The 15,456-nt window shown below is 46.7% G+C and overlaps 1 protein-coding gene across 5 annotated transcripts in view; it reads left to right on the forward strand.

Moving 5' to 3' along the window:
* The window catches only part of EPB41L4B (erythrocyte membrane protein band 4.1 like 4B), a 128,985-nt gene that overhangs the window by 43,603 nt on the left and 69,926 nt on the right, over positions 1-15,456 (forward strand). For all 5 annotated transcript variants that reach the window (XM_040963530.1, XM_040963529.1, XM_040963531.1 and 2 more), the window contains exons 3-12: positions 1,252-1,294; positions 2,288-2,366; positions 4,143-4,187; positions 5,964-6,016; positions 10,522-10,642; positions 11,991-12,078; positions 12,240-12,328; positions 12,632-12,701; positions 12,802-12,971; positions 14,782-14,891. In XM_040963530.1, the coding sequence (XP_040819464.1) occupies positions 1,252-1,294; positions 2,288-2,366; positions 4,143-4,187; positions 5,964-6,016; positions 10,522-10,642; positions 11,991-12,078; positions 12,240-12,328; positions 12,632-12,701; positions 12,802-12,971; positions 14,782-14,891 (868 nt within the window). The remainder of the gene's footprint in view (positions 1-1,251; positions 1,295-2,287; positions 2,367-4,142; positions 4,188-5,963; positions 6,017-10,521; positions 10,643-11,990; positions 12,079-12,239; positions 12,329-12,631; positions 12,702-12,801; positions 12,972-14,781; positions 14,892-15,456) is intronic.

The following is a 15,456-nucleotide window of genomic DNA, read 5'->3' on the forward strand; positions in this document are numbered from 1 at the left end:
CTTTGAAAAACTAATGAGAAACCCACTCTGGCTGTGTCGTCCCAGATGCTTTCCCAGCCATGAGTTCTCACATGCACCAAGTCAGTGGAAAGTGAAGGGGAAAGTCCCTCCTTGCCTTCTTTAGAAACAAAGCTATTGTACTTAGCATTTATTTCTCAAGAAGCTAATGAGGCCTTGTTGGACACCACGGTTTGCCTGGCACGAGAAACAGTGCTCAAACACAAGGTCCCCATTGGCCTATGAGTTCTCAACTAAGGGTGGGAGACACCATCCCAGTGCTAATGTTTGTCTGAGCTGGAAGTCCATGATCTGACCCCCATCAGACCTGTGATCACAGGGAGAAGTTGAGAGACAGCAGTGCCCTGTGTTGCTAAGCTGTGATGGACAGTAGATCAGTTGAGTTAAGTACATTTTGAGCTTAGAATGGTTTTAGTTTGCTATGGGACTTACCAGGATGCAGTTCTGTCCTAAATCAGGAGCATCTGCACCATGCCCCTTAATCTTCCATGAGCCATGCAAAGTGATCAACTTAAAAATTAACCTGCTAAGGATTTACTGCATTTTGCGGCCCACCTGCAGTTGCCTTGGCTCAGCCAGACCAGATGATGTCACAGGCCTCAGTCAGCCCATGGGTTCTATGTTTCTCATCCCCGTTTGAGTTGGATATGACTAAAAGTGATTCTTCTGACGACAAAAAAAAAGGGGGGCGGTAGGCAAAACAACTGTGTTGATCAAAGCCAAATTATCTTTGGCAAATCCCTGTGTGTCTTCATGTCTGCAGCACGGGTCGTTTTCCTGGTAGTAGAAGAAAGAGAACCCCCAGCCATGTGCAGGTTCATACCTTTAGAGGTGGGCTGCCTGTGCTGAGATTCTTGGCCACCTGCAGCTTGTACTGAGTGCTAGGGTGAGGAGGGACTTGGAACTCCTGGAGAAGGCGGAAACAATTGGAGGCTCAGCCAACTAGAGGAGACTTTAGAAATGAGTGTATTGATAGATGTAAAGTTCTTTCAGGCATTTTCTTTTTTTTAAGTGGAAACTCTGGACCCTCTTCCCCAGGGAAGAAAACGCACTTGGGAATTTTTAAGTGGTGCCAAGTAGTTTATGGATTTACACCTCAAAAGCTCATGCCCTGGCCCAGTCCCTGATGTTTCCCCCCATAGAGTTAGCTAAACTTTGCAGAGGATGGAAGCTACTTGGCCTGTACAGTTTCCTGGTAATTGTTCCTAAAGCAGTGTTTTCTTTATCTTACAGCACTGGCTGGATCATTCCAAACCCATAAAAAAGCAGATGAAAAGTAAGTGAGAATTTACTCTCCTCATTTGTTTCTTTAATCTGTGAGTGAAGTCTATTGCTTGTTTGTTGAGGTTTTAGTGTCTTTGTTAAAACTTGAAAACATCTTAAAAATAATCCAATTTTTGGTGGCTGAGTTTTTGTTCCTGTGAGCTGGTCAAAAGTTAAGAGTTTAGAATTTAAAGAATTATTTTTGGGAAATAAAGCCTGACTATGCTATCATTTGAAATCAAACACACACACATCCCTCCCTGCCATGAGATCTGATTAACACACTATTTAGGAGTCTCTGTATTCCACTGAGTTTCAGAGTAGACTCCCCAAGGAAAGGCAAGAGGGATCTTTGGAAATCTGGTCCAGCTTTTTCATTTGTGTGGCGATCATGATTCTTCAATGTTGTTTATATTCAAAGCATTTGAAAAAAATTTATAGTCTCTTAAAAGTACAGTCATGGATCACTCACTTAATGATATGGCCGTGTTCTGAGAAATGCACCATTAGGTGGTTTCTCATGATTGAGGGCACTTATGGAAACCTAGAGAGCTCAGCCTGCTGTCCATGTGGGTTTATGCAATGTACCATTGTAGAGTCCCTGAGCTAGTCTGCCATTGTGGGAGGTGTGAGTATACTGAAAGGCATCTTCAGTGACAACATACACTCTGATGACACGTTGCTGACTACACATCACTTGTGATTAGTCTGCTGTATTACAAAGCAGATACCAAATGAGAGTTTTGGAATCAGAGGTAAAGCAAGCAAAAATAAATGAGTACAACAAGATCATTAAGGTTTTCTTCCAGACAGAGGGGGCACAAAGTTTCTTTCAGTTTTCCACACTAGGATTGAAAAGCATGCTCTAGTTTGGTTTGCCCATGTGGTGCCCTCCCAGTGTTGTGGTGAATGTGTCATAGGCTTAATGCCTTTTCCTTTTGTCCATTCTCTGCTCTTCAAACCTGGGTGAAAATCATCTTCAACCTTCCTGTCTTGATGTGTGCAGTTGGACCTGCTTACGCTTTGCACTTCCGAGTTAAGTACTATTCTTCAGAACCAAACAACCTTCGTGAAGAGTTTACAAGGTAGGACATGATGCAGGGCCAGATCCAAGCCAGGTGTATAATCTCTGGGTCTTCCAAATTGTGAGCTTGTCTCCCTCCGAAGGCCTGCTGTCTGTGCTTTTGTGTTCTGCTGAAAATCCACTACTTTGCCTAATTTGAGTTTTTTCTTAGGGAATAGAAATTAGGCTTCTTTTCTTGTTATACTTCTGTCTTCCTGGAACTGGGGTAAGTTGGTTGATTATTTTATAGCATTTTGTTTCAGCCACAGAAAGGGAAGGTAGCTGTTAGGAGAGATTTCTCAGTCTGAAATTACCTTTTTAAAGGAACTGCAAAATATTCCCTTGATTGTTAAAGTAGAAAGAACCCTCTCTTTAAAACAAAATTGCTGTAAATTAAAGCAGAGTTTTGAGAGTCCCTGTGTGTTATCTTTCGGCTCCAACTGAGTGTTTTTATGCTGTGCCTGCTTTCGGTGTAGAAGTAAAGAGAATTTCAGGTTTTATGTGCGGGATTCCCCTCCAACTTTGCTACCGTCAGTGAGATTCTCTCCCAGCACTCTCTGATTTTGATTACACTGGAGGCTCTTCCTTGCTGTTTGTGTGATGGGCTGGAGTGCTCACTAACTTGGAGATCACTGCTCAGATGGCACATCAGAGACCCAAGGCAGGCACCACAGTCCTATGCAAGGAACCACTCTGGGCTACTATAATTGGGTTTTCCTGCAGACATTAGAATGTGCAGCCATATCATGCCCCAGTCCCCCTTAACGTGAGTACATGAAGTAATATCCTGAGTTTCATAGCCAAGTTCAATGGCTGGGAAGTAGTCACAATCTGGAGCATTCCAGAAGAACCTGCAGTCCTCCCCACCTTTGATTTCTGGGTCACCCACATTGTGCTGTGGATTGGATATCCATAGAGTACCTGCCTGCATTGTTTCCAAAATCCAAACAAATTAAATCATTCTAGTGTTCCTCTTCAGTGTTCTTGAGGACATATGCTGCTGCCAGCTGCCATCAAAACCAGTGGTCTTTAAGTGAGGAGGTGTGAACAGAAACATCTGGGAAGCCTTTGGACAAGTCGCATTTCTGGGGGTCACTCTTGTTTGTAGGAGTCTGACTCCCTGTGTATGGAATAGAGTGTGGGCAGCTTTAGTTTTTATCAAGTACTGTAAGTGGTTCTGATGCCTACATCCTAGTTAAACACACACACACACAAGCTATGTGTTTGGTTTTTTTAACTTAAATAAACCCCACCTGTGTTATCTGCTGCCCTCATCCCTAATTTTTATCAACTCTGTAACTGGTTGAAAATTTGGGACTTTTCTTGTTCTGGGTGTGCGTGCGATCATCATGTGAGTGCTTGATTGTTTGAGAATCTGCAGTAAAATTGCACCCATACAAAAAGCCCAGAGCAGTAATCGACTACAGTCTGCCACAGCTCCTCTGGGATGTTCTGGTGGGTGGAGACGCCTGCCTGATTGGGTGCATGGCATGCCTGTGTGGCTCTCTACTCCAGCACCGAGGGGATGGTGGGGCTACTCCCACCGTATAGTATTCCATGCTCCATCCTGCAAGTATCTTGCGAACCCTACATGCACTCGCCTGCCTAGCCAGGTTCTGGGGTGCCCTCCGGGAGCCCCAGGAGGAGATGCTTCCACCCAAATTCTCATTTGACTTGGACTCCCTGTTTACAATGCACAAATCCAGGCTGTGTGTGGGTGGGCTCTGCCACGGGAAGTCTGGGTTGAAAGCGGCTGGGAAAGGGTTACCCTCTGTTGACTTTTGTATATGTTTGTCAGGTACCTGTTTGTTTTACAACTCAGGCATGACATTCTTTCTGGAAAGTAAGTATGTTTTTGTTCTAACTCTTACTCCAGGATAGAACATAGTGTATCTGAAAATAATTCATTGTTTTAACTCTTGTTCCCTTTTTGAAATTAAAAAAAAAAAGTACACCAGGCATTGTAAAGTGAGTCTAATACTTGTATCACTGTCATTATCATCCTGTTTTTAAAATGATTACTCAATGGCTTGAAGCATTTCCAAGAGCATTTAATATCTTAAGTGATGTGTATTTGGGAATAGCTCTCTCCCTGATCACATCCCCGCCCCATTCATTTGTCATATTTGCAAGCAAGATACGTTACTGGTATGTATACACTTACAAGTGTTGGGATAGTCAAAAAGTCTCATTCATCCCCATCTGCATTCAAGTAGAAAGGTTATGTTCTGATACAGACAGAAAAGGCCTTAGACATCTCATTTTCCTCTTCCCTTCTTAACATTGATTTTTAAATCCTGAGCGACTGGCTACACACCACAATTATTGAGCAATATTGGCACTGAAGTGGTTGATCTCACCTGCAGTATGAATTTACTTTAAAGATGAGATATTTTAGCAGTCGTAGCTTTAACCGTTGTGTCTTTTTTTCAGCATATGTGTTGACTGTTTTCTATTATACAAAAAAAACTAAATCTTATCTTGAATCTAACAAGCATTAACCTGATATTATTGACAAGAGTGCATTTTATGACCTGAAGGAAATCTGAAATGAAACCTCAAAAATTTGCAAGCTTTCAATACACCATAGAACAAGTAGATTGTACAGTGTATACATTTGCCTTATTCAGCCATGCAATACAGGTCTTTTGTTGATATGTGTGTGTGTGTGTGTGTGTGTGTGTGTGTGTGTGTGTGTGTGTGTGTGTGTGTGTTCTGATCTCTCTCTCCGTACTATGCTTCCCATGTATGGGCCTTGTAACTGTGGAAGTGGCCTTTAGCTTGGAAAAACAGTAATGACACACCTTGCATTTGTACAGTGCTTTGTAGTTTGTGTGTGCTTCAGCCTGGTTTAGTGTCCATCACCATGGAAGGGTGAACTAGTCCAGCACCTAGAGTAGCTCACACTCAGTTTCCCATCTGGACAGTGGGAGATGAGGGACCCCAGCCACACACACCCTGAGGTGTTCTACAAACTCCATGCATTGAGCAAATTGGATAATTAATGTGAAAAGGCTTTGGAAACTTGAAGTGCTGTACCAATGTAAGTTATTACTGTTTCCCTAAGTGACTTTGAAACGTGAAGCGTGAATGAGACCCTTCGATTTATGGTGGAACTCCTCTACAGATGTACCCCTGTCCTTCCTTACTTATACATGGCTGAGTGTAGCCTTGTCAGATACAGCACCTGTACGCTGATTTTTAATGCTGTGGCCTTGTTTCCAGAAAGATTTAGAGAGGCTTGGAGAGAGGTATGCATGTACTCTGTCAAGATAATATAAATTTTAAATGACTTTAAAAACATTAAGGTAGAGGGAATTGTTTTTCATTCTGGTTTCCAAACTTCCCCTTCTTAACAAATTCATTAAAATTTCCCACATGGTTGACAGAAGCCCTGCCACAATTGGGTTGTTTTGCCATGTGACGAGAACCAACTTAGGGAAATTTGTAGCGTTATCTTGTTTGTGTTCTTTAATATGACAGCCAAAATATAAACTACTGAGAACAAAAATCATTGTCTAAATAGAACTGCCTTTTGAAAAATAATTTCGATGACATTTTGTATGATTATGAGTACTTAAGCTTCTTTTTAGAATTAATTTCTTTTCTTTCTTTCAAGATTGAAATGCCCCTACGAAACAGCCGTGGAACTAGCTGCTCTCTGCCTGCAAGGTACAGTGCATTGTGCTGGCCTTGCTTTTCAGCTCCACAAGCATGTGTCAGGCCCAGCGCTCCTCTGGAAACAGAAATGAACGTGGCATGGACTGTGTCCCAGAGCAGCTGTGCTCCATGAGGAAGACAGGCAAACAGTGCAGGCCTTCGGGGAACAACAAAAAAATGTGCAAGGAAGGGCTCAGAGAAAAGGGTGGGGGACACTCCTGAGAGAACAAGGAGGGAGCGATGATTCTGGGACCCAAAGCCCACCACACAGGTATGGCCAGGGAGCCACAGCTGAGAAACCCCACAGGGTACAAGTTCACCTACACAACCCTTTGAAATGAAGGAACTCGGTGGGGTCAGCAGCAGTGCCCCTGCAGGCTCGGAAGCAGGAGGCAGGCCAAGGCAGATGTGCATCTTGGACAGACGGTGCTGGCTGTATAAAAAGGCCATGGAGCAATACTAACACATTTGGGGTACAGTGTGGGGGTGTGGAGTTATCCAAGGGCAGTAGGAGGCAGCTGTGAGTGGTTGGACTGGAAGTGGCAGGTTCAAGGGCAGGGTTCAGCAGCTTGTTGGGTATCAAAATCTGGCTGGGACAGAGGTCCAACTGGGAGCTTTGACATGGGGGGATCAGAGGTTTGCCTGTCTCGTTGTCAGCTTTAGCTCTTCCCACCATGGCACGCCCTGGAGAAACACTCATGAAGTCTTACCATGTGTGAAGAGCATACTACATGTCTGGGGTTTCAGTTGCATGTCAGGTGAACGTGGCCAAGACTCCTTTACCAGCGTGTTTGTCAGGTTGTGTTGGGTTGCGACTTGTGATGTATTTGTTCATAGTTAGTATTCCACGGTAAGACTTGGCTTCCCATTGTCATAGTCTGCCAGATTTCAAATATTGATCTGAAAAACTATTCCAGGTCCTAACTGTCAGGGTAGCAGCCTGACACTGAAGTGGCTGCAAGGAAGGAGGGCATCACCACTGTCCTGCCCTCCCACAAACATTCCTAGAGTTGGCCCTGACTCAAGCTGTAACCCCGATCTGAGATATCATACATACCTATAGCAGAGGACATCCTGATACAGATGTCCCATATGATTGCTTTTGCTATTTTTTAGTCTTTTGTGTATATGCATAAACATGGTTGTTAATTATTTCAAGAAATGCCTATTATCCATTCTTTTGTCACCTGTTAATTCCTGTGTTTAATGGGGCTTCATCAGATAGCAGATGCCCATTGAATACAGGAGGATTGAGGCTGAAGAAACCCTCTGAGGGAGTTTAACCGAGTAGTCTAAGGGCACTAGAATAGATGTAACAGCAATGCCATCCATAGCCACCTATGCCAGAGTGCCTCCTATCTGTGTTTCTCAGCCACTTCTTACCTTAGGGTAAGCACCTTGGACCACCTATGGCTTAGTGGGTATGGCAGTGGCTTTTACACTTCGGCCAGGTCCAGGTCTTGCCAAGGTAGCAAACAGCATCAGGCTTGCTGGCCCAGTAGTGGACATCAGTGGACATCTAGTGACCAGAAGCACCTGTCCAGGCCTAATGTCATTTATCCACTGCAGAGGTCACTTCCCAAGACACTAGCACCATATTGTTAGCTAGTGCATCTTCCTGAACAATTGGAGCTTGAGTTACCATGAGGGCATCACACACTCAGGAAGCCCAGCTCTGGCTGAACCATGTACCTTGTCCAGAATCCAGTCTCATAAGACAAAGTTCAGGCATCTGTAAGTTCATCTTAGAGAAAGTACTGCATTTTGAGCCAAAATGGTAACATTACTGTAATTAAAGATGGAATTGTTATGTCAGTTACAAATGAAGACTTAAGGGCCTGACGCGATGGCGTAGTGGTTAAGGTCCTCGCCTTGCACACACCGGGATCCCATATGGGCGCCAGTTCTAATCCCAGTGGCCCCGCTTCCCATCCAGCTCCCTGCCCGTGGCCCGGGAAAGCAGTTGAGCATGGCCTAAGGCTTTGGGACCCTGCACCCGCGTGGGAGACCCAGAAGAGGCTCCTGGCTTCGGATCGGCATAGCATCGACCGTTGCGCTCACTTGGGGAGTGAATCATCAGACGAAGATCTTCCTCTCTGTGTCTCCTCTCTGTATATGCGCCTTTCCAATAAAAAATATAAAAAATAAATCTTTAAAAAAAAAAACAAATGAAGACTTAAAAGACTGAGACATGCAGGAAAGCTCTGGTAGGCATCCTGCACAGGCTTCCCCATCCCATGGGAAGCCTGCTGTCACTTCAAGGTCGGGTAGTTTCTCTATGGGTTTGAATTAAATGAAGGGTTGTTTTTCATCCCAAGCCTCCAGGCTGTGTCCTGCCACCATTGTCTCTGAATTGATGGAACCTCCTGAGTTTGGGGACAGTGACCCAGCTTGGAAACTCTGCCCTTGTGGGAATGAAATGTGTGGTAGATTTGAAAATACATCCAACCAAAAAAGGGAAGGACCAAGAGGAAGGATGGGCAGTCATTTGTTGCATGCCCGAGATCTTGTTCTGTCCTTGTAACAGTTCCCATGCATGGGTTAAGGGCACCTGAGTCCCAGGGTGCTGAAGTGAGTCTGCCATAGCTACCCACAAGGCATGTGCCAGAACAAGGACTCAAGCCCATGACCCTGTGTCTGAGCTAGACTGTCCACCTCCTTCATGAAGAGTCAGGTTTGCCCAGCAGGGTTCTGGGAAGGTGGCGGGCCTCACCCAGGCTTGGTTTAAGCACAGTGGTAGTGAGGAGAGACCCTGCCCCTGTTCCTAATCTGAACACGTCTGGGAAACCTCACCATTGCCTGGCTTCGCCCTCTGCTTCTTCATAACCTCAGTGGCACAAATACTCTGGCCTTGTCCAGGCTTGCTGTTGGATTCTGGGTCCTATTGAATGGCCTTAACCTGTGGTTACAGGGCAAGGTGGGGTTTGTTTCTAGGGAATCTTCCAAGACTAAACAGCCCCTCTGGGCTTTCAGATCCTTAGCTTCAGAATGCTCCTTGAGACCAAGCCGGTCAGGGGCGTCCTCCAGCCTTGGGGCCCAGCCCTTGCTACCTCTGGACAAGTATTTCCAGAGCAGAATCTTCATTTGTGTCTATCTCCAAAGTACCAAGCACTGCACCTCCTGCCCTGAGCCTTGGTCTTTGTACAAAGGTGCAGCAGTCCAATTTAGTTGCTAATGTCAACAAGGAGCTACATCCAGATGAAGAGCAATTGGCCAGGTCCCTGCTCCATGTCAGATATTGTCCCACACAGACCTCCCTCCCCCTCTCTGTCCCTTGTGCGTTGCTGTGTCCTCCGGATAGACAGGGACTTCTGTGGGCCAACTGGAAGTTACTGTCCTGAAGTAACAGGCCATGGGAGGAAACTAGTGGCCTGAGCCCAGCCTGGCATGGCCTCGGTGGGGAGTGAAGAGGGCAGCTAGGGCCATGGAGCTTGCCATCCCTGAAGATATTCAGATGGATGCTGCCAGTCACTTGGTGGGATTTTCTCAGAGTCACACATATCCTCTGAGTGCATTGCCCCGCTCGAATTGTGTGGGCATCACTGCCAGAAAGGTGTTAGAAATGCAGTTCTCAGGTTTCACTGCAGACCCTGGGAGCCAGAAGCTGTCGTGGACTGGGGTGATCCTGTGATGGGCTTTGTCATGATCCCAATAGGTTGCCCTGCACACCTGTCATCTTGCAAAAAAAAAAAAAAGCAGGTTTTGTTGGAGTCAGTCAAGAATGGGGACTGGAGTGCTGCCTTGCGAGCAGGGCAGAGCAGGCTTGCAAAGGCAGGTCCGTGCCTTGCTATGCAGACCAACCTTTGGGGAGGCAGACTTTCTGGAGTCTGCTTCCTGAGCCAGAGGGTTGGGGTCGGGGTAAGGAATGTGGATTTTCTCATGCCTGGTGCAACATGAACATGTGTGAAGAGCTTGGTAAGAATGAGGACCCTTGCAGTACAGACTGGGTGCTTAGCTGGGATCGCTCATGGGACTATTCCTTTCTGCCATGCGGTCTCCTTCCCAGGTTGCACTTGACTGTCAGGTCACGCCTGACCCACTGTGGTCACTCCTGCAGCCCTCTAGCCCTGCCTCCCAACCCTCTGATTTTGCCTGTGCCGAATTCTTGTTCCGTCCTCTCTGGCACTGCAGATGCTAAAGCTCTGGGTCTGGTGTGCCCTCGAGTGCCTTGGGAAAGGGCTGTTTCTGGGCAGCTCTTCCCTCCTTGCAGTTGCCTTTTATTGCAGATTCGGGGCTGTGCATTTCTCAGGGTAACATAATCAGTGCCTTCCTGGGAGAGAGAGACAGTAATAACTAAGATGATGGTATATGGTCCACTGGAGAGGGCCTGGAATGGTTCCTGGAGGGTTCCCAGTGCACACACAGCTACCAGGCAAGTTAATCCTCCCAAAAGGAGAGGGAGCTTCCTAAGGGGGAACCTGTGCATTGCAGTCATGCAGAATGCCTCGGAGCTGCCTGCAGCAATAACAGAATGCGTTCAGTATCTCCTGTTTTCCTCTCTTTTATGAAATCTGCAGCAGAGCTTGGGGAGTGCGAGCTTCCAGAACACACACCAGAGCTGGTGTCTGAGTTTCGGTTCATTCCAAATCAGACTGAGGCAATGGAATTTGATATCTTCCAGAGGTGGAAAGAGTGCAGGTACCTGGATGGGACTGCCTAGCATCCTAATGGGTTTGTTTATGTTGTCGTGCACACACTTTTCTATGTCTTTCTTGCCTGCCAGCACAATTGCTCTGTTGGTGACTGTAAACCTGTGGCTCCCACTCTTCCTCTTCTCTGGTCTGTGTTTCAGTCCTGTTTTTCCAAAGCCCACCAGTCATCTCTCGAGCAGCACGAACCAAACCATACTCGGTTTCTCTCTCAGTGACAGAGCCTGGATCTGATCTACTTGGGCTGCCAGCAATGGGGTTCTGGGGTTGTGGGCCACCACTCTCCTAGTAGCATCCTAGGTGTGGGTAGTGAGGAAACACCACCCACACCCAGGTCTCTGGTGACTCCATGACCTAACCTTCTATAGGAAGCCTTTGGAAATCCAGATACAGCACCCCTAATTTGAAAAATATAACATCTAAATTGCCCTAAAACTCGATCTTGCAAATAGAGGAAAAAACCCGCACCTAACCTCATATGATGCATGAAAGTAAAATGCATGTAAAGTAAAATGTGTACAATTGTGTACACAGTGACCTTCAGCCTGCGTGTGCAAGGTATATAGCAAATGAAATGAATTACGTGTTTCATCTTGAGTTCCATCCCCAGGTTAATTTGTTATGCATATGCCGAGATTCCATAATCCAAAATGCTTCCAATAAGGGATACTCGACCTCATTAAGCACATGTCGAGGCCATGTGGGGTTTCAGGAATTGTACTTAAGATGCCCGAGTCCACCATGCCATTCATTCTTCTGCTTTTCCCCTCCACTCTCCCAGCAGGCAACATTCGCACCATCACTGCTCACACTGCCTGGCACTCACTGGTTTCCCAGAGAGTAACCTTTCCTCCCTCCCATCCCGTCCCATCATCTCAAGCCACAACCTGTTCCAAGTCACTCTTGAACCCTGGAACTTAGCATGGCAACTTCTCGTTGGCTTCTGATCCTGATAGAAGGCTCCTTTGACATTTTCTTAATAAGGTGACCTTAGTGCATTCTTGCAAACATGGAGACTACATAGGATTGTGTGAGTACTATTGCTGCTACACACATGCACATGCCCCGCTGCCTATCCCTTTACATGTTGACATACATGGCCCTACACAGAAAGTATGGCCTCATTTCCTTAAGGAATCCTATTATAGGTGCTGGTCTGTGGTTTTTGCCTTTTTTGTTACTACTATATTCTTGGAAATCTCTTGGTGGTAACATCCACTGGCAGCCTTCTTTGCCATAACTGCTGTGTAACTTCCCTCCCATGGTATGGCCACACGTGTCAGGATTCTGTGGCTATCACGAGCTGCCGTTCACACATGTTCATTGCTTATTTCCAGGGGAAAGAGCCCTGCTCAGGCGGAACTCTCCTACCTGAACAAAGCGAAGTGGCTGGAAATGTACGGGGTAGACATGCACGTGGTCAGGGTAAGAGCTGCACCCAGTAAGGTCCTGTGGTGTCGCTGTGGCTGAGAACTGTGCGAACAGTGTGCCAGCTAAGTGACCCACGGGGAGGAAATTGTTTTTACATTGTGCTCTGTGACGCCCTGTTAGAACCCTCTACCGATTGTCACTTCGTTTGTTTGTAGGGAAGAGATGGCTGTGAATATTCTCTTGGACTGACCCCGACAGGCATATTAATCTTTGAAGGAGCTAACAAAATAGGCTTATTCTTTTGGTAATTTAGTTTTGTCTAATATTAAAACTGTCCTTTCCTATCTTGTGGTGGCATTTTCTGTGCTGAATGATTCTTGATGGATATTTGCAACCCCCGGACTGCGTTCTGGAAGCACACCGTACTGTTGTCGTGGCGGGTGTGTGGCGGTGGCGCTGCAGCTTCTAAGCAGTCATGCTTTCCGTGAATGAATGCTTCCTTTTTCTCAGCCAGTCAAGGCTTTAAAACGTAGAAGGGGAACTGCTGTTGGATGTGTGCACGGCTTCACCGCAGGCCATGCTTTTACAATGCTTTCTCTCTGCCCAGGCCCAAAATTACCAAAATGGATTTTAAAAAGAGCAAACTGACGCTGGTGGTGGTGGAAGACGATGACCAGGTAGGCCCCTCCCTGCTCCCACTTTGTGTCCTTGCCACGCACGATCTCGCACCACAAGGCTGCAGACGTCCGGTCGAGCACCCTACTCCTCCTCCCGCAGGGCCGCGAGCAGGAGCACACATTCGTGTTCCGCCTGGACAGCGCCAGGACCTGCAAGCACCTCTGGAAGTGTGCAGTCGAGCATCACGCCTTCTTCCGGTTGCGGGTGCCAGGAAACAGCAAGTCAACCAGATCTGACTTCATCAGGCTGGGCTCCCGCTTCAGGTTCAGGTAGGGGTCTCTCAGGGTGAGTCGCTTGAGCTCTTACATCCTTCATATCCTCTTCATATCCTCCATGGTCACGTGTATCCTCCATGGTCACGTGCAGCTAGTTAATAACAAAGTGGCTCCTGGCTCACATCAAGCCAGAGCTGTGCTGTCTGCAGTAGCAGCCACTAGCCACGAATGACCGTTTAAATGAATGTGTGCTTAATATATTTTAAAAGGCTATTCCCCAGCCATGTATCGCGTGCTTGGCAGCCACACAAGGCGTGTGGCTAGGTATAGGGCAAAGTAGGAAGTAGCACTGTTCTGGAGAGTGCTATAGGATGTCTCTGTGCCATGACTCTTCATGGGCCTACCCTTATCCTCAGAGCTGCCTGTTAGCAAGACAGGCCCTACAGCTGGGAGAGCTCACTAACTGCCCAAAGTCACGCACAGCCAGTGAAAAGGAAAGTTGAGATGGGGTTCAATTCTGGATGGTATACTTGACCCTTGAACCTTTTAATTAACTAATAAAAATGTGTATATATATATATATATATACATATACACACATATACATGCATTCCAGTGTGGGATATAGGCATAACCCAGCAGATAGGAGCTCTCTGTCTCTGCCCTGCCCATAAAAAAATTTTAATGAGGATTTGTGCCATTATCTGAGACATCTCTGTTCCAAATCTATAGATGTGTATTTATGCCTTAAAGACATGGGAGTGTACATTGTAATGCATAACTGGGCTTGGTGTTGGAGGGACATGGCCAGGTCTGAGTGGTGGCTAAAAACAGAAAGCTCCTTAGTTTTGTAACCATTACCCATACGTGACATGTCCCTGAACTTCACTTAAATTGCCAAGAGATTTACTCATTTCACATCTGCTATGCAAGGAAACAGCAGTGCAGCTCTGCCTAAAGCGCTGTTTTGTTTGAATGTACTTTTTACTACTCCAGGAAGAAAGAAAAAGACTGAGTCTTTTTTGAGAAAGAATCAAGTTTCAGGGTTCTGGGCAGGGTGGAGATGTCAGACCTGCAGAGGTTGGCAAGACAGTCGCAGCCTGCCATGTGCACACGGACTGGAGGGAAGAGAGGAGAGAAGGGCGGGATGCTTGTCACCACAGGCTCTTTACACTTAGGAGGAAACTTCCCCTGGATTTGGCTCAGATCAGGCATCCTCTCTGCTTGTCAGGAACGGTCAGAAGGAAGGAGAGTTTGGAGTTGAGGGAGGCCCAAGGAGGCACTTAGAGCAACTGGTCCATCCTAAGCCTTGCATTGACTGGAATGAAGTAGCCATGTGTAGGCTAGACCAAAACCACGCCCATCCTGGAGGTTTCAGCCAGCAGTCACACTGGATAAAACCCAGAAAGCCTCATGAAATAGCCCCGGGTGCCTTGGCACTACCAGAAAAGACAGGGTTTAGGTCAGCGGTCATTGATAGCCTCCTTTTAAAGGATGAGCTGCGTGTCTCCGTGTTATGCTGCTTGAACATGGTTTGCTAGGTTAATCAGCTTCTCTTAGTCAAATATTCCACATCCTCACACCAGCTTGTTCTGTGCGGTCAAACGGTGGATACTGAAATGGCAGGGTTTGCGTCTTGGTGGAAATATTTGTCTCCGTAAACTAGCCTGGATTTGGCGAAAGAAATTGTGTTTCCAAATGGAACATTAAACTCAGTACGTGTCTTAATCAAATGAGTTGAAGCCAAGTTGAAGAATGCCTTGAGCCCTTAAAAATGTGAAGTTCACTTTCCAGGCTGTATAATGTCCCAAGATTCTGATATCGGTAACTGGTAACATGTAATGAAATATTATTTGCTTCCCAGCGGCCGAACAGAATATCAAGCCACACACGGCGCCAGGTTACGCAGAAGCAGCACCTTCGAGAGGAAGCCCAGTAAACGCTATCCTTCCCGGAGACATTCCACATTTAAAGGTGGTGTGCTTTTGTTCTGTCTTGGATTTTGCCTCTTGCTGTCATCCATGGGTCCCCAGACAGCTGGCAAGGGCAGCCTGTGCAGGGGCTTAAGATGCATGGGGGACTATCTGGGCAGGACTCGGGCCACCTCTACCTCCCTCCTGTTCTTGCTCTTTCCCCCTGCAGCCATTGGCTTCTCTCCCTTTCCCCAGCGTCCTCCCCACCTCCTTCACTTTTAGAACTGGGGCCTCAGCAGTATCGTCAGTGCACACCGCCCTTGCCTGTAGCACATCCAGTGGCTTGGAACCCAGTCCCTTCATGCTTCATCTTGCAATTTCTAGTGGTGATGTCAGGCTTATGCTTCCTGGCAATCTGAAGGAGGAGATACGGAGCTTGTAGAAACTTGGCTTAGGGGGCTGGCAGTGTGATACAGGTGATTAAGTTACCACATGTGACACCTGCATCCCATATCAGAGTGCCAGGTTAGAGTCCTGACTACCCCACTTGCAATCCAGCTCCCTGCTAATGCTCCTGAGAAGGCAGCAGATGATGGTCCGTGTTACTGACTGAGCTGTTGCCAGCC

This window comes from Ochotona curzoniae, unplaced genomic scaffold, assembly GCF_017591425.1.
Source record: "Ochotona curzoniae isolate NIBS_2020 unplaced genomic scaffold, NIBS_Ocur_1.0 scaffold_3208, whole genome shotgun sequence".
Taxonomy (NCBI): domain Eukaryota; kingdom Metazoa; phylum Chordata; class Mammalia; order Lagomorpha; family Ochotonidae; genus Ochotona; species Ochotona curzoniae.